Source organism: Falco naumanni, chromosome 13 (assembly GCF_017639655.2).
Source record: "Falco naumanni isolate bFalNau1 chromosome 13, bFalNau1.pat, whole genome shotgun sequence".
Taxonomy (NCBI): Eukaryota; Metazoa; Chordata; class Aves; order Falconiformes; family Falconidae; genus Falco; species Falco naumanni.
In genome coordinates, this window is record NC_054066.1 from 18,497,231 (window position 1) to 18,520,631 (window position 23,401).

Sequence of the window (23,401 nt, forward strand, 5' to 3'; positions counted from 1 at the left end):
CCGCCCGGGGGAGGGAGGGGGCGCGGGGGAGCGGGCGAGGGACGGCGCTGGGGGCGATGTACCCGACCCGCCGGGGCCGCCTGGGTTTCGCCCGCTCAGGCGGTGCTGGCCCCCCCGCGGGGGTCCTGCCGGCCCATATCCCGGAAGGCAGCGCGGCGGGGCTCCCTTTTGCCGCCATCTTGGTTCGGCGCCGCGGGGTGAGCCGGGGAGCGGCGGCGCGGGGTGGCGGGCAGGGGGAGCTGCCCCCGCCGTGGGGCCGTCGGCGGGCGCGAGGCTCCCGGCGCGCTGCGGCTGGCGCCGTGCGGAGCGGGTGGAGGGCGGGATGGCGCCGATGTGCGGCGGATGGTCCCGGCCGCGGGTTGAGGCCCGCAGCTGAAATGGGGCTGGAGCGTCCCGTTCCGTGGGGAAGCGGAGGGGTGCCCTTCCCTGCCCCGTGAGCCGGAGCCCGGCCTGGGGCGGCTGGCGGCCCGCGTCGCCTTGCTCTGGGTGGCCGCCGGCCGGCAGAATGTCGCGGCCCCCGGACTGGGCCTGCGGAGCCGCCGGCCTGCGGGACTCATGGCTTGTGTGTCCCTTCTAGGCCTGCAGGGACCGGGGCTTCAGGAGGACACAATGACCGGCAGGTGAGTGACAGCCCCGAGGTGGCTCTGGGCTCGCTGTTACGGTGCACTTTCGACAAGTCCTCTTGACAAGCTGAGCGTTTCTGAGAGCTTTTTGTTAAAGCTGCGGGCAGTCATCCGTTTTCCTGCGGCAGTTCTCATTTTCCAGGGCCGCTTCTCTGCCCAGTATCCTGCTGGGCCTTCTATTAAACGCCCCCAGTTGTAGCTCCCTGTTCTGAAGCTGGTTGTAGCTGTTGGTGCTGTGTGCCACGCTTTCCCTGGCCTGTCAGCAGATGCAGGATATTAATGGTGGTTTTGATAGCATGGTCTTTGTGCACCTGCACTGTACAGCAGGGGCTTTGACATACTGCTTCTTTGGGTAAGGGAGCTGCTGTGCCATCGAGTTTTCCCTATGGTGGGTGTAGGGCTTGAGTTTGTAAATGGTGGAGGGATTGAATCTGAATCACAGCTTTTTGTCTTGATATTTATGTGTGGAGTTTATCTCACGTTGTGCATGCGTGGAAGGTGGTACTGGATAGCTTAGTTTTGATACCTGTTGTGCTATGGGACAGTTGCTGGATGCAGTTGAGACAGTCATGCTGTGTACACGATGTGTGGAATGAGTCCCATGGTTGCCTTACCTGTGTAGTACAGGCAGGTCTTCATCATGAAGAATTGTTGAGTTTGTGTAATGTTTCTTGTCCAGTGTATGTGGGACTGTCTCTCTACAAATTAGCAGCGGTTAATATCTTCTGTAGCAGTTACTGCAGCACAGGAGATTCAGTTAATGTTACCTATAGGAAAAAAAAAGTAGTATTTATTTATCACTCAGTGTTAGTAGATATTTGAAAACGTAACACCTACTAGTGCTGAAGCACTTCGGTTTTACTGTGAAGCCTGTAGTGGCAGAAATTTATAACAAGCAGAAGGATACAAAGTGCTCATAAATACTTCATGTTCCAGTTACTTAGCTTTCCTCTGTTGACTGAACATAAGGATTTGCAGTAATTTATAAAAGCAAAAGCGACAGGATTTTTTCCTCAGCTAAATCTCTACTGGTGTGGAACTAGTTTGCGCTGAAACGGTACCTGATTTTACATTTGATACTTTGGAGTGAATTGCAATTTGTAAATGTTTTCCATGCCTTTAGGCTGTGGTGCAAGGCCATCTTTGCTGGCTACAAACGTGGCCTCCGAAACCAGCGGGAGCACACAGCCCTTTTGAAAATTGAAGGTGTTTATGCCCGTCAGGAGACAGACTTCTACTTGGGCAAGAGGTGCGCCTACGTATACAAAGCTAAAAAGTAAGTTACTATTTATTAGTATGCCAAATTAGCCAATTCCTATGTCAGCTTTTGTAAATGTCAGGATGTGAGCAGTCTGTTTATAGAGCTTTATTGTTAGAACAAAAATAAATTGGGCTCAATATATCAATAAAATGTCCGTGAAGTACTGTATAGGCCAGTTTCCTGGATTGGTTTCATTTTTGAAGTCCAGCAGAAATACTTTGTGAAGTCTGGAGGTATTTGTATCCTGCCTTTTGCATACTGATGTCAGAGCACTGTCAATTCTGCTGTGCTGGCATTGGTGGAGGCCTTAAGAACAGTTATTTACTAACTTCCACTTTTCTTTGAGTGTAATTAAGAGTTCCGAATTGCATTGAATAAAACTGATCAGACTGTTATCTTGGAAATGATGGTGGTCAGGCTGGCATATAGCTTTTCTTGTAAAGCAATTTTTGGCAGTCTGTCCCAGTGGCTTAGGCCTCTCCAGCCTTAGTGTCCAGAGAAATCTTAACAAATAAGACGTTTCATTTTCTTCGGAGTTGAAATCGAGGAGGTTTTGGATTGATCATATTAGTATCAGTGTTTTCCAAATTCTTAAGCTTTTTAACTTGTTTATAGCTCTCCAGTGGAGCTTCTGGTAAGTTACAAGCTGCACTACTTACCCATTTGTAAGGTATTGTGAAAATTGCAGGCCTAATAAATTTCACAGGTAAATAATAGTGGAAGATACGTTATTAAAAGACAGTTGTGGAATAAAGTTAATGAAGTGTCTTAAGGAGCCTGCATTGTCTGTACTGTCATTGATCAGTCCTGTACAGAGCTGTGACTGGTGTGCTCAGCAGTTCTTTTCCTCTCTCCTCAGCAACACCGTAACCCCTGGTGGCAAGCCCAACAGGACACGAGTGATCTGGGGGAAGGTAACCCGCGCACATGGGAACAGTGGCATGGTTCGTGCCAAGTTCCGCTCCAACCTTCCTGCCAAGGCCATTGGACACAGAATCCGAGTGGTAAGTAGATTTATTTTAGCAACAAGTTATTGGCAGTTTTTGGTGTGCCTTTTTTTTTTAATCCTACATAGTATGAGGAACAACTTGAGCTATGGTTTTGTTCTGTTGCTGTTGTGTATTTGACGTGGCAATTTGAGAAGTGCTCCTTTTGGAGCTAGGAGAGGTTTGCTGCTGGCTTGTTGTGCTGAGGGGGGGGATTGTCTCATTGCCAAGGGTTCTGTATGCTTGCTCAGGTTGACTGGAAGGACTTCTCAAGTTCCAGGACTGCTCCCCAGCTCCCTTCTAAAGTTATCTTGTACATGTGTTTTTGTACCCTCCTACTCCAGTTCCTACCTGTTGATAAGATTTTACTCCTACCTCCCAAATGTTTTAACTGAGGGGTGTGCTGTCCTGGTTTGTCCCCTAGCACCTCCTCTACAGTTGATGTTTTGGCCCCAGGGCTTCAGTGAGACTGTCCCTTTAGGTCCCTCACCCAGAAGTCTAATGCAATACTTTTCTAGTAACGTCAAAGGGGGTATCAGAGGGGTGCAGTCCTTCCTTTCTGTCTGTCTGTCTTCTGTGCCTTAGAAAAAGCACAGTAGAAGCAGCACAGTTAAATCCTGAAACTAGACCCATGAGGGCTCTCCCTGCCAGTGAGCGGGAGGGCCAGCTGCTGGGGGAGTCTGTACCACCAGTGAAATGCTACTTTGGGTCACTGAACTAGTTGTTACACTTTTCCATTCTTGCACCTCTTTGTAAATGAGGGGGTTGCTTTTATAGTAGATGAAGAGATTGATCTAGATTGTAACTGTAAAACTTGTGTTTAAGATAGTAGTCTAATAATAATATTTCTAACAGATTCTGTCTATTCTTGTATTTTACAGATGCTGTATCCATCTAGGATCTGAATTTTTATTGGAAATAAAATGGAGAATCTGTTTAATTTTTGTACGTTTCTGTTTTTATCCCCTCTGCCTGTTTTGAGGGTCTTTGTTCTTTTTCAGTAGCGTATCAAAGTTCACAGCACAGGGATGGAGTAGTGACTCAGCTAGATGATGAAATGGAGATTCAACCTGTGCTTGGCAAGGCATTTGTAGACCAGACTACATTCTAAAGACAGGTCGCAGGCAGATTTTACTGCGACCTGTCTCTGCCTCCCATCATGGAATCTGAATGGTTTGTAGGGCTAAACAACAAATGTTTACAACATCTTAAACTGTGCACGCAAGCTTTATATAGAACATGAGAAGCATTTGCTTGGCTTACCTTCTAGAGGGAAAATTCTTGTCTTGTACTTTGCAATAACTGCTGTTGAGACAAAACTGTAATGCAACACTAAATCCTAGCAGGTATAAGTACTGTTTTTAGATGTGAGCTAGTAGAATTCTAGTAGAATCACAAAGAATGAGCTGTGTAGCATGCATTCCTGTAGCATCTGCTTTATGTAATTTATTAAGAAATTTTCATCATAACTCTCTCTTGCCTGAGTTAATACTTGCTGGTTTCCTGGCCAGCCTTATCACAGTGTGTAATGCAGGATGGCAAGGATCTTTGCATCAAGCCAGTGCATCATCTTCATGAGTTCTTTAAGGTTTGTTGAATAAGAAGGTGGTGAAAAAATAATTTAAAGATTCTTGAAGTACAAGCCTCAGAGTTTCTTAATATATCCCTCAAAAATACTGGGTAATTTTAAGACCTGGGAGCACAGGGGTGCCCTGCGGAGGCAAGGGGTGTAGCTGCAGGATGCGTGGCTGGGATGGGGAGGAATGTAGGCACCTGGACAGCTGAGGAGGAGAGGAGGCAGAATGCCATGGGTGCTCTCAAGCTGCATCCATGCTTTGTTCTTCAGCTAATCCTGGGTAGATATCCAAGAGTCTTGGAGCTCTTTGCTGCTGTGACTGTTCCCCCAACCTGCTGCAGTCCCACAAAGGCAAGTCACGGGAGATCTGCTCTTTAAATGTTGAACACCCTTCTCATTTTGACTAATACAGGGTTGGCAAGTTTTCGTATGCTAGCTCTGCTGCCAGGCTAGCAGGAGCACTGTGATCCAGCAAAGCAGGAACAAGGGGCTGTGGCCTGAAACCTCTCCAGCCAGCTCAGCTAGAGCACAAAAAGGAGATGCTCCAGCAAGAATTAGGAGCACTGTTGCATGGCCCAGAAGCTGGCCAAGGGTAACAGGTCTCTTCCCAGGATAGAGGAGAACAGCCTGCTCTGCTCAGCTGGCATCGCATGCTGTGAGAGCAGCAGGGAGCAGTTGTCCTGTGGGCTTCTGGCATATGAGTATCTGAGTACTACCTCTGGAAGATCTTGGTCAAGGCAGCACCTGAGCCAAGTTTTGCCCATCTCAAAAAAAACCTTGTCTAGCCCTGCTCCTCACTGATCTGGCCTATCATGCCTATGTAGCCCATAGGGCAAAGTTCAACAGCCCTGTGGTGACCTGTGGTATACCAGAGCAGTGCCTTGCCAGCTGGTTATCTGTGGCCTCTTCCAGGGCTCAACAGTGTCAAGCCAGGCAGATCCAAATCCTGTTCCCAGCACTGGGAGCAACTCCAGCCAGGGAAGCTGATGGATCTGCCCTTTGTCATTTTTATAAAGAAAACAGTTCTGAGAAGCTGGGGGGCTTGGCCCATGCCAAGGAGGGGTTTTGTGGGAAGGAGGCGGGAAGGGCTGTGTTTGTGTGGCAGTGATCCCCAATCACAGGTCTCTGGCTCGGTGGGGTCTGGGGTAACTTTTAAGAGGTTCTGCAAAGGGTGGGCGCACAAAGCCAGACTAGTGGTGTTGAAGGCATGTGTGTACTGGGAAAAAATGGAGGCTGGTGGCTGTGAGAAGATAGTCCCGCGTTCTGTTGTTAAACCAAAGGCAAGGGTCCAGCTGAGGGTCTGGCAGGACCGCTAGAAGAGGCAGCTTGGTCCTTGGGTCTGATTTCATGTCTATTGCCAGCCAGTTTTTGAACGTATTCCCTGTAGAGGAGCAGCCTCCATCGCTCTCTAAGGGGACAGGCAGAGACATCCCTCCTACTGCATGGTCAGGACTACCCCAACACCATGGGCTGTCTGCACGTGGCCATGTGCCAGGTCCCTGTCCTCTCCAGACATACCTTCCCAAGTTCCTCTGCCATCCAGAAAGGGATGGTGCCACAAGGAAACTTAGGACAACTGCAGAGATGGGCAGCATGAGGCACAGCTTTCAAAGCGAATGGGATTTTGGAGAAGGGAGGCAAGGAAAGGTTTAGGGTGCTTGATCAGGAAGCCAGGCTGTTGTCTAAACCGTGGGGCAGCCGGGGACTTCCCAGCTTTATTTCCTTATGGAGCGTAAACTCTGCTGAGCAGATCTCAGAGGGGGTGTGATGATGGGGATGGATCCAGGCCACAGCAGAATCGGCACAGGCTGCCTCAGCCATCCCTGTAGTTGGCTGGGTTTGGGGAGCTGGGACAGAAAAAAGCGATCATCCCATTTGGATTCAGTTGTGACTGGACTTGCCACAGGAAGGAGCTGTGTCTGGTTTGATACAGTTCAAGCTTCAGTGGGTAAAAAGTGGGTAGGACTCTGGGTTCAGGGGCTAGAAAGGTTGAGGAGCGTTCTGGGGCAAGTCAGTGGAAGAGGTGGGAAGACCCAAGGACTTCAGGAGACAGGGCCTGGAAGGGAATCAGTGGGACCGGGGTATTCGGGGCAACTGAATAGGTGGGGTTTGGGGTATTTTCTTCACTGACAATTACTTCCTCTGGAACTTCTTTGGGGCACCCAAGATTTCCGTGGATGAAGAACCTGGTGAGTGCTGGTGCCCCATAGCAATTTTCCTGGTGGCAGCTGGTAGCACTGCATGAATAAAGCAGGTGCTTTCTACCATCTCATAATGATAATGTATTTTTCCAAAGCAGTAAGTGGAAGCAATTTTGGAGAACACATGTGTGAAAGAGCACATGTGCATAGGTTTGCTAAGGCTTAGCTTGTCAGCAGTCAGTCCCTGCTCCTAGCTGGCTCAGAGGTTTTTTCAAGTGCCCCCATGAGCACTGATGCTGCTGAGAGGAAGAGTTTGAAGAGCTGGGCTGAGTCACTGGGCACAGAAGCTCAGAGCTACTTCCACGGATTCCCTCTTGCTCATTTAGCCTCTTTGCCCTCCTATCATCAAAACTGGCAAAAAATCCTTTTCCCTGTCCTCTTTATACTCTCTTCAGAAGAGAGGTTTGTCTTGGTAAATGCATCTCTCAAGGGGCCTAATCCAATGGACCTTTGATTTTGTTTAGACTTCAAGGCACTACTAATACACATGATAAATCTATTTCTCTGAAAAAAGCATCCTCCTCCTTTGAAGTGCAAAATGAGCAGATGTTGTGTTTTCTCTGAACAGCTATGGGCGTATGTAAGAGATGTGATTACCCTCATTTAGGGCTATCTGTAGAGATTTTCTACAAATGTGACTGTGGGATGTTTGAAGGAGTGTCAGGCCTTGTAAATACATCCGTGGTTTTGTTCAGATGCCTGCCAGAGCTCTGGAGTAACTTTGTTGGGTACTGCAAATACTGAGCTCATGACTCCCTCTGAACTGTTTGAGCTGTACCCCTCTGGGTAACACAGAGGGAGATAAAGTTGTATTTGCTGTTTGATCTTACCTCTGTTAATGAGTAAAGAAATGTAAACAAGGTTGTTTGGGTATTGTGGGTGGCATTCACCTTTCCAACCAGCCTCTGCTGGCAATGGTACATTAACTAGAGAATTGCAGTGGCCACAAAGAATAGCTCTATCTGGTCCCAAATACTAGTTTCTAGAGGCTGTGCTGGTGGTTTAAACTTTGGGGTCGCTGCAGAGAAATAGCCAGTGGTGCTCCTTCTGAGCTGAGTTAGAAATATCATTTCAATTTTTTTTTATGGCTTCTCTGCAGGAATCATCTTCATAAATTCAGGGAGTTGCCTGCTTAAAGCCCACTTCCCAAGGCACTTTGGGAGTATGGGTGTCTGTGGAAGTCACTGGCACAGCACTGCTTGAAAAGAGCCCTTCAAGACCCATGCTGTTAATGGTCTTTGCACATCAGACAGGGTATAACTGGCACCACCACACCACAGGCTGCGCTGGCAGCTTGGGTGGAGTTTAAACGTGTTGTGGGTCTTCTTGTGGCAGTTTGCAGGCAGCATCCTGCCTCCTTAGAGCCAACTGCAAGAAACCTGGGCTTCCTTGGTCTAACTGGCCAAAGCAACTGTTTGGTTTTGGCTTGTTCCTCGCAGGGAGCACCCAAAGCTGCTGGTCCCTCTTCCCAGAGACCTGCTTGTGACTGCCTTATGAACCAGTCTTTGTGAGGTCTGCATCAAAAATTCTGTAGAAGAGGAAAGTATGAGCAGAGAAACCCCAAGATGAGGGCTGCTGAGGACCAGCCCCTGCTCCTGTCCCCTCCTCCTGCTGCTGGCACAACTCATGGTGCTGGTTACACCCGGGGCTTTTCTCCACAGGACCATGAGCAGGATTCTGAACAGATGAGAAAAAAGTCATTGTAAATACAAAATCTGGACAACAGTAAGGCCAGATTTAGCTGCTGAATTATGTCTGACTTTGTAGCCCTGCCACGTTGACAGCTGCTCTCAGGGCTACCATGCTGGCATGGCAGCATGAGCTCTTGCAATAGTAGACCCTGATCTTTGGAAGAGAAGCCTAATCCTTCTCATTTATCCCCTCCCAATTTACTTATCAGCATTTGTCAATGAGTAAGTTACTTTTGCTAGGACCCGGGGCATAAAGTCTCCCTGAAACCCTCACCTAGGCTGTCTGGCTCCTGCGATGCTGGTGTAGGGTAGTGTTTTTGAAACCTGGGGCAGACGTTTTCCTGGCTTAAAACTGGTGTCACACAGCAACCTTCCCAAGCTGCCATACCTACACTGCGACGCCTCTGCCATGTCCCTATGGTGGCTGCTGATCTGCTGGGCTCTGGGGATGGGTGGCCATGAAGACAAGCAGGGAGCAGGCATGCTGGCTCAGCAGCCTTCACGGCACAAGCATGCCCCAATGCACAAACTGGGAATCACTAATCCAGGGCAGACACATGGATTTGGGCTCTGCTTTCACCCCCGGTATTCTTGGAGCTTCCTCTGCCCATCCCACAGAGATGGTCTGGCTCCATACGGTCTCAGAGAGTGACCGGCCAAGGTGACTCTGGCCGTTTGCACCTTTGAGCTGTTTACCTGCTCCCAGGTTCTTGCGATAAGACACTACCTGTTTGGAGGAGTCTGTTCTGATATGGCACAGGGGAAGTATTTACCATGTGCTGTGGATTGGAGCTTCCTGGTTCATCTGGCAGACACGCCGACACCACGTAAGCGCCAGGGTTGGGCATGGCAGCTTCTGTCATGTGGCTTTCATTTGCCATTGGCTGGCAGAGCCAGCTCGTGGGATACTGGCCTTATCCCATGCTGAGGCTGTGTAACACGTGCCAGCATCAAAGCCCCAATTATAGCTCTGTACTTAGCCCTGCAAACTGCCCTGCAAACTTTTTGTGCTTTGACGGGACATGTGTGTGTCACTGTGGAGCAGTGCCGGTGCTGGCGGGGCTGTGACTATGGGCTGTTTTGCATGGAAGGGGATGGATGTAGTGTTTGCAGAGGGGAAGCCAAAGGGGACTGGTTTGGGAAGGGGCTCGGAGGTTCAGTGTGTGTGAGGTGGGCGCTGCAGCTCGGCTGTGAACTTGTGCATGAATTGGGGAACATGTGACCAGCGGCGTGGGTATGGCCTTTCAGGGGGTAATTGTTTCCCAAAGTGGAATATTTTCCCAAATGTGGCTGGCCAGGCTGTGCAGTAGCATAGTGCCTCCTGTGGCACATGATGCCACAGAGGCCACTTCATCGCTGCCCTGGGGTGCGGGGTGTTACACCCTGGGCAGCACGCTGTACCCTTGGGGTGCACCGTCAGCTGCGCCTCTATTGCGGCCCCGTGGGTGCTCCACGTTGCAGCCACCGCAGCCTCTGCTCACCGCTCTCTCAGGTCCCTGGCCCCTCCGCAGCACGTTTTTTGCTTGAATTTTATCACCTCATTGGAAAGGAGCCCAGGCTCGCAGGAAGCCTGTGCCACGGCTCTGAGGCTGGTTGCGTGGCAGCTCTGGGTGCCCCGGGTCCCCTCCAGGCCCCCGCTGCTGTGCCCACCCGGCAGCAGGCAGGGGCTGCTCGCCAGAGGGAGCTGGGGGGGGGCGGGCCGGGGCTGGGGTGCATGGGGCGGTGGGGGTACGGTGCTCTCCTTGGCACCCCCCGCCCCGCTGGAGCGGGGGCGGCGCTGGAGCGGGTGCCCGGGTACGGGCCCGGGGATGCTGCCGGGGCCGAGGGACCTGCGGCGGGGCGGTGCCGGCGGCGGGGCGGTGCCGGGGGCGGTGCGCGGTGCCAGGCCGGGTGCGCGGCGGCGGGAGATGGCGACGGCGGAGCTGCTGGAGCTGCGGGCTCTGGTGGAGCGGGCGGGCGGGCGGCGGGCCGTGCTGCTGGTGGCCGAGGTGGCGGAGGGGGGCCCCGGCAGCGGCCACGCTGGCCGCCTTCGCCCGTGACCTCCTGGGCGACGAGGCGCCGCCGGGGCCGGTGCCGGGGCCGGTGCCGGGGTGCCGGTCTCGGCGGCGAGCGGGCGGCGGGCGGCGGGCGCTGGAGGCGCGGCTGCTGCTGGTGCTGTGCCGCGGCGGGGCGGCGCGGGGCCGCGGGGCCCGGGCCCGCCTGCGGGAGGTGGTGCGGGACGTGCGCGGCCGCCTGCCCCCCGCGCCACCGCCCGCCGTGGTCGGCGTCCTCCTGCCCGGCGGGGACGCGGAGGACGCGGCGGTGCTGGACGCCACGCTGCGGCGGCAGTTCCCGGCGCCCGGCACGGTGCAGGCGGCCCGGTACGGCCCCGGCAGCCCCGCCGCCCTGCGCGAGTGCCGCGCCGCCGCCTGCCGCGCCCTGCGCGCCGCCCTGCAGCACCCCACAGGTACCGGGGGCACCGGCCGCGGGGCGCCGGGGGGTCGGGCCGCTCCCTCCCTCCCTCTCTCCCTCCCTCCCTCGCTCCCCCGGGGGCTTTCGCAGTGGGATTTGCTCCGTTTTCCGGTGGGATCTACCCCATCCTAATGGGATCTAACCGCTACTGATGGGATTTCCCCCCACCCAATCAGATCTGGCTTTCCCCAGTGGGATCTCTTTCATGCTGTTGGGATCAGAGCCTTCCCAACGGGATCTGCTTTTTTTCCGGTGGCATTCCCAGTTCTAGCAGCCGGGGAGAACAAACTTCCCAGTGGACTGGGAAGCACTAGAGCAGCTCATGGATAGCAGGGATATGTGTCAGCTGATAGCTGTGACAATGTGGTGATCCATGTGACATGGTGGCCATCAATGCTTGTGGCTGTGTGTCCTTGGGGACGCGGGAACTGTAGGGTGCAGGCAGGACCTGACCTTCCTGCAGGAGGAAGATGCTTGTGCTGACTTTGCATAGTAAGAACCACAGCAAGGGGTTGGTTGGGTTTAAACCCAGTCATCTGTTGGTGGCCAGTTTAAGCAAGGTGACGATGGCAGGATGAAAGCTCTGTGTCAAACAGGCCCTGAAGAAAAGTGCTCGCCCTGGAGCGAGAGGCGTCATGGTTGTGTGTGAACGCAGGGTGATGGGCAGCTGGGCAGGCTCTGCTGTCACAGCAGCCACATGAAACAGCCTGGGCTCACTGTGATCTTTGGCACTCCCTGTCTAAAGCTGTTTCTCTTTCCTCTTCCCTTCTTTCATTTTCCTCCACTTTTCGCTTGCTTCCCATCATTTCCAGGGGCTCTGGTGTTCTGCTGTCTTGCTGCCTTTACCCCCAGGGATCCTGGCACTTGCCTGTGGCAGCACATTGACAGGGCCCTCTGGGATCCCTGGGACATGGGGTGCATTGGCTGCAGCTCCGGTGCTTCTTTCCATCAGCTCAGTCCAGAATCCTGGATTTGAATGCTGAGGGGCTTTGAGACGGCCAGGATCCACTGCGAGGGTGCAGGGCTGTCTTTTGTCAACTCTTTTCACTGAGACACGCATGATCCCCTTTCTAGCTTCTGTCCTTTTGCATGCTTTTGTCTTCCTCATGATTTTCCTGCTGCAAGAATTTCTGGTGTGTTCTCAGATGCCAGTGAGACCTCCACTGGCTGCAGCAGCCTGGTGGGACAGCAGCTACAGAGGCAGAAAACCATCCCTGCATACATGACCTTCTTCTACCCCTGCACATTGCTGGCACTTGGCTCAGTACATGTATTTTTGTGGCTGGCTGTGGACTTGTCCTTCATGCAGATGTGGAACCAGTGTAACAGCCAACAGTGGAGAAGGAGGAGCAGAAGGAGCCAGAGCAGGTGTTTCAGCCTGTTTGTGTGTACTTTATAAGCGTGGTGGGTAGGAGGACTCGGCACGATGCTTTAATTCACCTCTGATGCTCTGCCTGGTGCTCTTAGTCATGTAAGTGTCCCAGGACCTGCATGTGTAATAAGGATGCTCATTAGCTGCAGGGTTCAACCTTAGACAGGGACAGCTTCTTTCCACACCCTTGTGAGACCCACCTTCCAAAATGTCCATGTGGCCAGAGGGATCCCAAGTGTAGCCATGCCTCTGGGAAGCTGGGGACCTGGCAATGCTGGGCACCAGCTTCATTGCAGCCTGGTCTCCTTCACCCCATGGCTATCCCCACAAGCGAGGGAAATATATATGAAGGGCTATAATATCTTCAATGTAAAGTGAGGGAGGACTGTGGGAAAGATGGGTGTGGGGCTGCAGAGCACCCTGAAAAGCAGGTTCTAGGGATGCTGCTCTAAGGATGTCCTCAGTCAGGGCTGAGCTTATCTTGTTTCCCCTCTTGACTTTAGAAGGAGCTTGTGCTAAGCTGAAAAAAGATGCTCTTGCATCTGGATAAGGATGCTGGCAGGTGTACAGAGGATAAGGCTCTGTGTATGTGTGCTTGCGCTCATTTTACTTCAGCCCAGCTTCAAAGCCTCTTCCTCTTCACACACGTTGCTGCTCAGCTCTGCCCATGACAGCTGCTTTGGAGCTGCAGCCTCCCCTCCGCCCCATGCTGGGAATAGCCTGGACACTGCCATTTGTGCAGTGGAGCTAGGACAGCAATGGCAGTGGTGTTCCTGCATCACTTGGGTCTAAGCAGGAATGTGCTGGGCTGCTATTCTGCCCTGCCTGGGTGGGGTCCAGAGTCCCTGCACACTGCAAGGGGAGCATATGTTTGTGGCTGGAGGTTTTGGTTTGTTGACAGGCAGGAAAGACTGCCACTGTGAACCCTTTAGTGTCGCAATGGTTTGCTAAACTGAAGGACGCTGAAGTGTTTATCATTTGTTATCTGATTAGCAGGTGAAAGGCTGGATAATATTTCAATGGAGATGCTGGACTGCTGCTGTTGGAGACCATATAAAATACGCTGATGTAGTGTTTTACAAGCTACTGTAGCGTTTTACTATAATGGCTTGAAAGCCTGTAGTAACTTGCTGAGACCTTTGTTATCCTCCAAAATAAATACTATACGTTGATGGAGGCCACGTGCTCTCTGCATTTTGCAAGCAGTTACAGCTGTAGTTTTCAGCGTGCTGCAAGTCTGTTTGTCCATCAGGTCTCTCCCGGAACTACTTAGTAAAGCAGGGAGCAGTAGATAGGTTGATGTGGCAGAAGCTGTGTGATAATACAAAAGAAAAACTTCCTTCTGCAGGCATGCCCTGTGTCAGTCTCCAGCCTTGCCACGTGTGCTGGCTGAGCTCCTGCCAGGTTTCTTGCTTGCCCTGGGCGGCTGCATCCAGGATGGTTTTGGCAGTGAGGCTGCAAAGTAGAAGTCAGCACTGGGAACAAATTTCCAGGGTAGCAGAGAGGTTTTGGACTGAAATAAGGATTGCCAGGAGATGCTCTGTGCTTTCCAGGGGTGGGCTTTGTGGAGCGGACCCGGTTTTGCAGTGAGGAATTGGGCTCGTGGAGGGGAGATGTCGCGAGTCAGCAGCAGGGAAGTGGGGGAGCAGCAGGGCTGACCGCTGCTGGTCTGAACTCATCTTCTCCCGTTTATCCAGAAGAGGGGAAAGACAGGGAGAGGTGGAAGCTTCCATCCTTCCTGCGTTGCATTTCTTGGAGCCGGAGGAGCCGGAGAAAAGGTCACGAAGCAAAAGCTACAAACAGTGTTCATGAAGGTATGCCCAGCTCCCTCCCTTGTACTCCTGCTGTGGCTGTCAGAGGCTTCTCACCAATTCCCTGGTGGTTCAAGTCCCCAAGCCCCTTGCTGGTGGCTTCCTTAAGCTATTTCCAGCTCCGCAGCTGACATCTCTTCCCTGGCTGTGGTTTGGCCAGAACTTGAAGACAACCAGCTGGCTGCTGTGTTGCTGCTTCCCTGTTTTCTGACTTTTTGCTTGTCTAAATAAAACCACGTTGGGTCTGGTGCCCAACTACACCCCTGGGAGAACTTCAGAACTCAGCATTTTGGCAGAGTTTCTGGCAGTAGAACTGCTGTCTGTCTAAACAATGAATTGGAAGCATCACCCTGATCTTACATGATGTCTTCTGCAAACATGGCTGGAATGGGTGTTCCCAAACCACTTGCATTTGGGGCTGGTGGAGAGGAGGAAGAGGGCAGCCAGCCTTGGGCTCCCTGATTCTAAAGGAAGTTGTTCAGGTAATGAATTGCCTAACGTTCAGCCTTTGCTGGCACTTCTGCTTGCCTTTTCCAGCAGTGATTTTCTTTTTGCAGAAGTGCCCCCATGCAGGAAGCTACAAGGCGTGAGATGTAGAGATCCATACTGCTTGACGGAGCACACAGAGGGGAAGCTCCTTCACTGTAGAAAGAATAGAATAGAATATTTTCAGTTGGAAGGGACCTACAATGATCATCTAGTCCAACTGCCTGACCACTTCAGGGCTGACCAAAAGTTAAAGCATGTTATTAAGGGCATTGTCCAAATGCCTCTTAAACACATAAAATGTTTAAAAAGTGTAAGGGTTGGAGGAAACAACTGAAATGTCCAGTTTGTGCAGGTTTGAGATGTGTCCTCTAGGGTCAGAAAATATAAGTGCCTGCTCTTGCTGTCAGTGCCAGGCGGGTGATACCTCATGGCCACACGGCTTGTTCTGAGATTGGTGAGACTGCAGGTGGCCAGGGAGCTGGGCCTCGTGCTCCTTTGCTCATAGGTCACCCTTGTTTGTTGAAGCAATGTTGAGTTTGTAAATCAAAATGAAAGTAAGTTATGAAAAAGATCAGCTGTGCTTAGATTGTGAATAGATACCAAGAGCTTTGTCCCATGCTTTCTTTTCATTTTAAGTTGCATTTTGCATGAAGAAGTGTTTCCCATTCAGATCTCCCTTGACCTCTCTCTGCTGTTTGCAGATGACCTACGGGATCCTGAGGAAGAGTTGGCTCTGACCAGCCTGTCCCCCAATGGAAACTATGAAGAAGCTGCTGGAGGTGTGGGCACCTAGAGCACCTGGGTGCCCAGCACAGTCCATGTCCCAGATCTGCCTGGTGGGTTTGGAGCAGTGGGAGGAGGAGCTGGTGCATGCCCACTCACCCTCTTCTCTGAGGACCCACCACTCTGGGGAGAAGCTGCTCAGCTTAACTCAGCAGGGTCTTCTGTAGCTGCTGACAGCCTCTGAGGTCCATGCCAGAGAGCCATCCCTTGCTGCGCCCTGCTGTCTGGGGGTACCTGGAGCTGCTGCTGGACACTGGGCTTCTAAGAAGCCCTTTGAGGATGTATCCTGTGTCCTGGGTGAAATGATGTTGGTACTTTGAGTGTGAAATGCAGCCACCTGCTTGAAGAATGAGGAGTGCTTTCTAATTCTGAGCGAAGTTCCCTGCTGAGATTGCCAGGGCTGGCCTCCCTGGCAAACAGATTCTGCTGCCTTGTTTTCCCGCTTTACTGCTGCTTTGAAGTTCCCACCCTCTCTCTGATCAGGAAAAAAAAAAAGAAAGCATGGTGGCATGGAGACTGCAATGTCATATTTAGTGCCATCTTGGATCTACCTGCTACTGAACAGGCTTGAATGTAACCGTGTAGCATGGATAATGCAGTAACAGCCCACTGCAGGTAGCAAGAGTAATGCAAAAGGTTCTGATAGTAATGGCAGCTGGAGCCAAGTGTGGTTTGGGAGGAGGATCCATCCCTCTGGCTTGCCTTGGTGCTCATAGACTGGCTGATGGACTGCTTGGTTGGGAGGGGGTGGCAGATGGACACTAAGGTGTGTCTGATGCCAGATGAGGTTGTGGGACAGTCCCATCTTACCTGGGTCATCCCCACAGCCATGTGGTGGCAGGTCTTGGAGGTGGCCTGCAGCACAAAATGTGGCTGCTTCACAAATAAATATAATCTATTTAAGTAGTTCCAAAGGGCTTTGTGTACCTTGTGGGGCAACACAATTAGCTGCAAATCCTTGGTTTATGAGGAATATTACTATAATGCTAAGAATACCTTTTTTATTCTTACTTTAATGCAACATGAAACAGGTCTTGTTTTATTTTTAGCACAATCTCCTGGGTTTTGTTTGGGGCTGGCTGTCTTTTTGGAGCTCCATCCAGCTCAACCCATCATGTTTAGCCTACCTCTTCTCTGGATTAGCCGTATTATGTCGGTATGTCCTCTGCACATGGCTGTCCTCTCTCTGGCTCCTTTTTTTCCAGTGGCAGCTGAAGTGTCTGCCGTCCTGCCAGCTCTGGTCAGTGCTCTGTCCCAGCAGTGTGCCTTTGGCATTTCTCTAGCTCTTATCTGGAGCAGGGGATGGCTTTTTTTTACCTGCTGTGCTCATGACCGTGATCATCAACATTTTCCAACAAACCACTTTTCTGGGCCTCAGGTTCCCCACCAGTAGGATGAGGACAGTGATGCCTGACTACCTCACTGGGGTTATGATGATAACGCTGGAGCAGAGCTTAGCGGCTCTGTGGTTTAGAGTCAGTCCCCTTAGTGATGGTGCTGCTTTGCCTTTTAGCTGAGAGAGAGTGGCTAAAGATGCCCGGGGCATACTGGCAGGGTAGAGTGGGAGAGATGGAGAGTGTTTCCAGGTGTGCTCCGCAAGTCTTTGCGTTATCATGCTGCTTGTTTGAATGTGTTGTAATAGTTAGGCTTGGTCTATGTAGGAAAACTTTGTTTGAAATGCATCTGTGAGGTGCTGTAGCTGCCCCATAAGGTGGTGGGAAGGAGTAGGTAGGTAGATGCCAAGCATGTGAGCAGTGTTTGGGGAAGCGCATGTTGCATCTCTTCCCAGCAGAAACACTTCTCCTGTGTGAGTGTGGCCTGGGGAGAGTGAACCTAGGGAGCAACTGACATTGGCAGAGCTTGTGGCTCTGCAAAGAGGGCACTGAACCCACTCTCATTCCAGCCTGCAGGATTTCTGTAGGTTTTCTTTGCTTATGACCAGGTGGAAAATACAAATGTATTTTGTATTTGTGGGTGTGGGTGGCTGTATTCATGACCCCAGGCTTAGTAGCAGGTGAGCAGTAAGTGCATCTTAGGAAGCTGAAGGTATCCTCCTGCTCTGTCCCTGGCATGAGTGCATAGGTCTGCTGTGCAGTGGGTTCCCTCTGGCTGTACTTATCCGATAAAGCTCTTGGTTAGGTGACTCCAGTAGGATTTGACAGTATAATCAGGTGAATCTTTATTTTCTTGCAATATTTGGCCTTTGCCGCCTAGAATTTAGCAGTGAAGAGGTGGCCTAAGAGTACAGAATTGCAGTTCAACCTATTTCAGTGCTACAAATCCAATGGATTTATTTACTGGTAAATTTTAATTAAATCATACAAGTTTACTCTTGCAGTGAGACTTTTGTGGAAGCGGATGAACTGCCTGGGGTTTAGGAGGGATGAGTGGGAATACATTTGACCAAAAGTATTGTTTTCCTTTGAGGAATAAAAATGACTTGAATTCTTTTTTTCTTTTTTTTCCCCCCACTAGCTGGGCGTGTGGAGGTGCAGCAGATAGTTTTACATGTTTAATTGATTTAATAATTTAAGGGCACTGCTATCTTACATTTGTTGTGAAGAATAAAGACATTTCCTAATTGGAATGTGCTTCGGTTTGTTTTTTGTTTGCCATGGTGTTATACTTGAAGTAGCATTATGCATGGTTTAACTGATACTTCTCTTGATTTAAATAAAGGGTATATTGGCAGGGAATGGAAGTGACCCCAGTATATGGTATCCAGAAGATCAGCAGAACTGGTCTGTGTGCAGGTCGGGCAGGCTGCGCACCTACAGGCAGCGGGGAAGGCTGGAGATCTTCTCAGCTGTGTGAGAAGAGCGGAGGTGTGATCCTCTTGGCGCCATGGGTAGGGCTCTGATAACTTACATTAATAACATTTACTAACTGAGGCCATTTTTTTCCTCGAGGAATTCAAGCCCTTCAGAAAGTACTTTTTCCTATTTAGCGGAAACAGGTAGAAATCAATGCCACCGAAGTCTGGGCGCTTTGATCACTTGTTGCGCAGCACCATTGCTGTTGAGATGGATTTTCCTTGGTGCAAATCCACCCACCTGAATTTCCCCTCTAATGAAGCCAAAGCAGGAGCCAACATGACTCCATGCTCCTCCACGGCTGGGGCACCTTCAGGTGGGAGCTCGGACACCGCTCTGGGCCGCAAAGCGATGGCTGAGGGGCAGGATCTGGTGAGGGGCTGTGGGGTGCCACCCGTATGTGCCTCCTTTTTAAGGGAGGGAGGGGTGAGGCCTTTTCTCACAGCTACGAGGGAGCTGGGGCCCGCAGAGGCGGCTTGCGAGGTGGGAACCCCGTGGGGTAAAATCCCCGACCCCTGCCATGCCGGGCTCAGGCCTGTGCCCCGAGGTGCCGCCCGTGGCGGGCAGCCTGTCATGGCGGGCGGCAGGCGGCGGCGGCCGTTCGTCTGGGCACAGCGCAGGCTGGGCCTTATGGGGTCACCCGTGGGGACCCCGCAGCCTCCCTTGCCGCCCCCTACCCACTGGGCGCAGGTGGGGGAGTGCTGCCCACCCCCCAAGCCCGGTGTGGGGAGGCCGGTGGGGCCGCGGAGGCCCCTGCGCGGGCGGCAGGCGAAGGTGCGAGGCCGCGGGAGGCGGAGCGGCCCCGCTCGCGCCTGCCCGTTTCCCGGCCGCCCCGCGCAGGCGATCGCCACGGGCGCCTTTCCCGGGCGCAGCGGGGTCCTGCCGGAAGGGGCCCTGCGCGGTACTTCCGGGCCGGGCGGCGGCGGAGCGGCAGCGGCGCGGTGCGGACCCCGGGCGGCGGCACCACCGCACTGGGCCGGAGCGGACCCCACTTCCCTCCGCGGGCCGGGCGGGTGGCACCATGATCACCTCGGCCGGTGAGGAAGCGGCGCGGGTTAGCGTTCCCCGCCGGCGTTTCGCTGAGTCAGGGCCGTGACTGGGCACCACCGCAGGCCGCGGGGGTGCCGGCCGCAGCTCTCCGTGGGGCCGCCCGCCATGGGGGCCTCCCCCCCGCCCCGCTCAGCCCTGCCCGGCAGCCACCGTGCGCCCCGGCGGGAGCGGGAGGCCCCCCGGTGCCCGGCGGCTCGCCACAACCGGTAGCTCAAGCCCGAGCCGCGGGAGGAGGGGGGGGTTGCCCGGTACTCGGCCGTGCCCCGAGGCGGCCGCAGCGAGACCGGCTCTCCGGCGGGCTCGGTGGGGAGGCGCGGGGGGCTGGGGCGGCCGCCTCCCGCCGGTGCCGCTGTGAGGGCTCTCCGGTGGCCTTGCGGGCCCCGGGCAAGCACTGGGGTGCCCCGGCGGCGCAGTGGGGAACTGGAGGTCTTCACCCAGTTAAAATGACTAACGCACGGGGGTGTAAAGCGGGGGGCAGTAGGGGTCCGCAGGAGGTGCGGCAGGGAGCGAGGGAGGGGGAAGAGGCAGGCTTGAACTTCGGAGCGGGTCAGAAGCACGGATGCCTGGCTGGGGAAAAGCCAGCCTAAGGAGTCCGGGCTAATGAAGCGTGTGAGGAATTAGACGTTAAACACTGTTTCTGGGTCTGCTGAGAACATGCTTGTGTAAGAAAATATGAGAAGTATTTCCAAAAGTATTCAGGCCAGAATACTGTGACTGGTTGTGGCTTTGTGAGAGAAGCAGCGCAGAGGGTAACAGTCTGCAGGTGGCTTTCCCTTTCTGAACTTTTAAGTCTTTTTTAATTGAGGAGAAGTAGGAATTCATTTCAAAGAAGTTTTAGAAAGGTAGAAATGATATATTGAGTAGAAGTGAGATTGTTTCCTCCTCATAGATAGGTAAATGCAAGAGATTATTAAAAACAAACCCATACATTTGGAGTATAGTTGCAGAAAACAAGTGGAAGGAGCACTGTGGCGTGGGCTACTGAACCTCTCTTCCTCGCTTAAGGGGCCACATCAGTTTTCTTTCGGTTGTTTTTGCTGATGGACTTGTCTGATCTGGTTTTAAAATATTGCTGATAATGGAGGTTCTACAACCTTGTTAGACAAAGTGAATAACTGTCTTACTGTCAGAAAACTTTTCTTACCATCAAAGTTTGATCTCTGAAGGTCCAAATAAAGCTGTCTTACTATTCCTGTTTGTATCTCACACAAGTATCAGATTATTATCTTTCTGCTGGCAGCTGTGCTGTACATGTATGAATTCTGTGCCCTTCCTAGATTTCCACAGGCTGCCCAGTTACAGACCTCCAGTCAGCCTTCGTCAGTCCGAATTGCTAGACCTCTTTGTTCTTTTTGCTCAGTTCTGAACACCCTGATTTGCTCATAGCTCTGAGAACATGGTGCCCAGCACTGGACACAGCGTTCTGGCTCAGGCGTGTCGGTGCCAAGCAGAGGGAAGTATTGCCTTGCGTATCTGCCAAGGAACCTTCTCACTTACACAACTCGGTGTGGAGGTCAAATTCTTTGCCTTCCACTGCAACCATATGTTATTGATCATGTTTCATCTTAATTCACTGTACTACTCAGATTTCTTTCTCTGTCTGTACCTCTTAGTTTTGACCTGCGCACTCTCCTTTTTGGATTTGTCAAGATCTTTTGAAAGCCCAGTTCAGCCCTCCAGCAGGCTTGCTGGCCTTTCCAGTTTGATGTCTTATTTAGATTTTAAAAGGTTATCGATCTGTACAACAGATGAAAGATATTAAAAGCAGTGAATTGTGCTGGACTTTGATCAGATCCTATTCCAGCCCTTTCAGTTGCATCCTTGGAGTCTAACAATGAAATGAGTCTATAACCATTCTTCAGATGGAGCTCCGCAAAATAACTGTGAGCCTCTCTTTCAGTTATGTCAGTTAAAAAAAGTATTTCTGTAGCTGTTCGTACAAATGCTCTAGGCCGGTGTTCGGAGTCTTGTGGAAGCTGTGAGGTATGGTGTCTTCTCTTAGCGATGAGGCCTGTTTCCTTGGCATGGAAAAAGTTAGGATGTTTTGACATGATCCTCTTTATGCCCCGTGGGGAAGTGGGAAGTGATTTGCTAGAAGGGAGTCAGCAAACTAGTGATGATGCTGGAGGTAAATCCCAGATTCTCTTAAGTTCCTGTCTAATATGTTTACCTCTAAAAAGGATCATCTTTTATAAACAGCTTACCTTTTCAGTTATAAATTCTGTACTATTTTGTATAATTTTTAATACAAACTTGGATCTGATCTTTGAATTTTAATACCAAAGATTTTAAACCAGGATTCCAGAGATAGTCTTCTTTCCAGTTCTGTTGGTTTTGAACTAAATAACATGTTCACTTTTGAAACAGAAGGAGTCCAAAACTGACTGATCTTGTTTTGCAGCTGGAATTATCTCTCTTCTGGATGAAGAAGAGCCACAGCTCAAGGTAAGCTCTTGCATCTGGAAGCAAATAATGGCAAATGCATTATGTTGAGAACTTAAAATTAGAAATGAGTGGATCTCAATAATTAATGATTGGACAGCAACAGGTGGACCCCAAATCCTATCTAGCCTGAAAGCCGAAAGGAAGGGATTAAATAACACTATAACAGATGGCAAACTTTCTTGTTTTGAACATGGATCAAACTGGAGCTTCACATGCAAAGATCTCTGTTCACCAAAGCTCTCAGCTCTGTGATGATAATGCGGCTTTGTTACTTCAAAATGCAGCCTCTGGAACACTTTTACTACATAAAATTCAAAGCTGAAGAACATCTCAATTTTTAGCATAATTTAAGTGATGTAAACCAAAATCACAGTTACAGTTTTCATTTGGGGGGGGGGAAAATCTTAGTTGTAGTAAGAGGAGAAAGCAACAACAGAAACTTTATAGTCTGTAGAGTTTACAAATCCATAGGACACCACCAAACACTCTTTAAGTGGTGGTGTATTGATAGTGCTTGCTAGTTACTTGAGCCGTTAACATAGCCCCTTTTAGGATGGGGAGGTGCATCTTGTAATACTGGAAACCCCCTAAATGTTTTGCTTGGAAACAGGCATGGGTGGTGATATATCCGAATGAGCCCTGCTTTTGCTCTGAACTGATTTCAAGTGGGCTGGTTCTAGTCTGGATATTGTTTATCTACTAAATTATTGTGTCCAAATAAATAAATAGAGTTGACTGGCATAGACGACAGGTCAGTTCTGTATGCTACACAGAGGTTGCCCAAAGACCTAGAAAACTTTGTATTTTAAGGAATTTCACCTATCAGTCATTTTAGCCAGTCGTTCATCACAGACGCCATGGGAAGGAATACAGGGTTGTCTTACCTGTTAAATGAACGGCCCTTTATTTGTAAAGGACTTGCAAAGATCTTTTAAAGCAGAATTTGCTGTTGAAGTGGGTCAGGGTTTATGTTATCAGTCTCGGGTGATACTTCATTTTTACTGGGCAGAGATAATAAATGCGTATTTTTATGTGATAAACTTTTTATTATCTTTTGTAGGAGTTTGCTCTTCACAAGTTGAATGCTGTTGTCAATGACTTCTGGGCAGAAATCTCTGAGTCAGTGGACAAAATGTAAGAGAAAACATGTCTGTCTTCAGGCGTGCTGCTTAAAAAGAACGTGAAATATGAAGTGGATGCAGTTCTGGTTGCTTGATACTAGCTAGTACAGCATCTAGCTCCATATTTTCTAGAAAGCCCTAATAAAAGTTGATGTGGGGTTGGAGCTGTAGTCCCAAAGGTGCAAGTTTGATCAAGCTGTCATGTGGCCTTAAAGAGAACAGAGCACACAGAGCTGATGCTCTTATCTTTCTTCTTTGCAGTGAAGTTCTCTATGAAGATGAGGGCTTTCGGAGCCGGCAGTTTGCTGCCCTAGTTGCTTCAAAAGTTTTTTACCACCTGGGAGCTTTTGAGGAATCGTTGAACTATGCCCTGGGAGCAGGTGACCTCTTCAATGTCAATGACAACTCGGAATATGTGGAGACTATCATTGGTGAGCAACTGTTGCTACAAAAGGAAAGCTCATGTGTTGTCAAAACTACTGCGACTTCGAGATTTTACTTGTTTTAGCTGCTGTTCTCCATATTCTTCTTCCTCTCCTTGTATTTGTTTCAACTGATGCTGTAACTAATTTTTCCCAGCTTATTTGTGTTTTCTTTCTGCTCCTTTGGATTCTGTAATGGAACTGACTTAGGAGTTCTGGCATTTTTTTTCCTGTTATTAACCTGTATTTTATTGTGAGTTCCTAATAGGAAAATTGCTTTGGTTGTTTATTTTCCTTTCTCTCATT

General features: G+C 50.8%; 3 protein-coding genes across 3 annotated transcripts in view; all 3 read left to right on the forward strand.

Moving 5' to 3' along the window:
* Positions 1-65: 65 nt before the first annotated feature.
* On the forward strand, positions 66-3,810 carry RPL35A (ribosomal protein L35a). Its single transcript, XM_040613176.1, has 5 exons — positions 66-197; positions 578-620; positions 1,747-1,899; positions 2,744-2,888; positions 3,752-3,810. Exons 2-5 carry the CDS (start codon positions 610-612, stop codon positions 3,773-3,775), a joined length of 333 nt encoding a protein of 110 aa, XP_040469110.1. The 5' UTR covers positions 66-197; positions 578-609; the 3' UTR covers positions 3,776-3,810.
* A 6,424-nt stretch (positions 3,811-10,234) lies between these two features.
* Positions 10,235-17,831, forward strand: C13H2orf72 (chromosome 13 C2orf72 homolog). The gene is given in 4 exon segments (XM_040613331.1): positions 10,235-10,334; positions 10,336-10,784; positions 13,859-13,975; positions 15,163-17,831. Coding segments are annotated over 4 exon segments (747 nt in total). The 5' UTR covers positions 10,235-10,245; the 3' UTR covers positions 15,255-17,831.
* A 1,123-nt stretch (positions 17,832-18,954) lies between these two features.
* The window catches only part of PSMD1 (proteasome 26S subunit, non-ATPase 1), a 75,584-nt gene continuing 71,137 nt past the window's right edge, over positions 18,955-23,401 (forward strand). Inside the window, exons 1-4 of the mRNA XM_040612906.1 lie at positions 18,955-19,094; positions 21,509-21,552; positions 22,613-22,686; positions 22,935-23,104. Of these exons, the coding sequence (XP_040468840.1) occupies positions 19,079-19,094; positions 21,509-21,552; positions 22,613-22,686; positions 22,935-23,104 (304 nt within the window). The 5' untranslated portion in view covers positions 18,955-19,078. The remainder of the gene's footprint in view (positions 19,095-21,508; positions 21,553-22,612; positions 22,687-22,934; positions 23,105-23,401) is intronic.

Excerpts from the sequence above, each read along its gene's own strand:
- RPL35A (XM_040613176.1), top strand. Across the intron at positions 1,900-2,743 it reads TACGTATACAAAGCTAAAAA|CAACACCGTAACCCCTGGTG; the intron begins GTAAGTTACTAT and ends CTCTCTCCTCAG. Across the intron at positions 2,889-3,751 it reads TTGGACACAGAATCCGAGTG|ATGCTGTATCCATCTAGGAT; the intron begins GTAAGTAGATTT and ends TGTATTTTACAG.